General features: G+C 38.7%; 1 protein-coding gene across 1 annotated transcript in view; it reads left to right on the top strand.

Moving 5' to 3' along the window:
• Positions 1-198: 198 nt before the first annotated feature.
• LOC103583327 (probable histone-lysine N-methyltransferase PRDM7) overlaps positions 199-923 on the top strand; it is a gene marked incomplete at its 3' end in the record, with an annotated part of 2,073 nt that continues 1,348 nt past the window's right edge. The window contains exon 1 of the mRNA XM_008564674.1: positions 199-352. Within this exon, the coding sequence (XP_008562896.1) occupies positions 199-352 (154 nt within the window). The remainder of the gene's footprint in view (positions 353-923) is intronic.

Genomic DNA, 923 nt, shown 5'->3' on the forward strand with positions numbered 1-923 from the left:
AAAGAGCCTTAAGACATGGGTTCTAGTCCTGGAGTCACTACTCAATCAGGCCTTTCCCTTTGTCTCTGGTATTCAGACACTCCAGGTTTTTCAAGGGAATGTTGAAGAAAATTCCTACATGCAAAAACAGGTTGCAAGCCCTAAGAAACTAAATAAATGTATGTTGGCTTTTAATATGTGACTCTCACATTAAAGGGAATGTCCAGGGCACTGTTAAGTAATGAATCTAGTTTGAAGAAATTGTCCGGAACAACAGATTTACTAAACACAAGTGACTCAGAGAAGGCCCAGAAACGAGTGTCCCCTCCTGCAGAAGCAAGTGCCTCCCGACGGCACTCTAGACAAAAATTGGGTAAGAGAAAATAAGTTGGGGACTTTAGCCCCTCTAGGTCCTTTAGAAAGGTTGATGAGTATGGTCTAGATACGTGGGGTAGACTTTCAATAGGCCTGCACTGAAGCTGGACTATGCTGAGACCAGACGTTAGATACTGTATTGACTAGCATGTAAGGACACCAACTCTGAAGTCACACACTTGTTATAATCCACGCAGAATCATCAGGGCCTTGGGCAGACATTATAAATTCTCTGCACTCCTTAATGCTAATGTGTAAAATGAAGATAAACACATATAGCTCATATATTGTTTAAAAGCATTAAATTAAATATAAAAAAAATGATACATGCAAAGTGTCCAATAAATCCGTCTGTCATAACAGAGACCACATTTTCTTATTGTACATCCACGCCTTTGTTCAATGCCTAATATGTAATGCACCCTCAACAAATATTTTGTGAATAAATAAATGCATGAATTAACTGTTTTGTAAGTAGAAAGTTTGGGAGGTTAAATCTGATCATGGGAATCCAGAAACTAAAATTGAATTATGCATCTGTAGTCAGTGTGGAGTCTTAGTCTCTCTGA

Source organism: Galeopterus variegatus, unplaced genomic scaffold, assembly GCF_000696425.1.
Source record: "Galeopterus variegatus unplaced genomic scaffold, G_variegatus-3.0.2 Scaffold21712, whole genome shotgun sequence".
Lineage (NCBI taxonomy): Eukaryota > Metazoa > Chordata > Mammalia > Dermoptera > Cynocephalidae > Galeopterus > Galeopterus variegatus.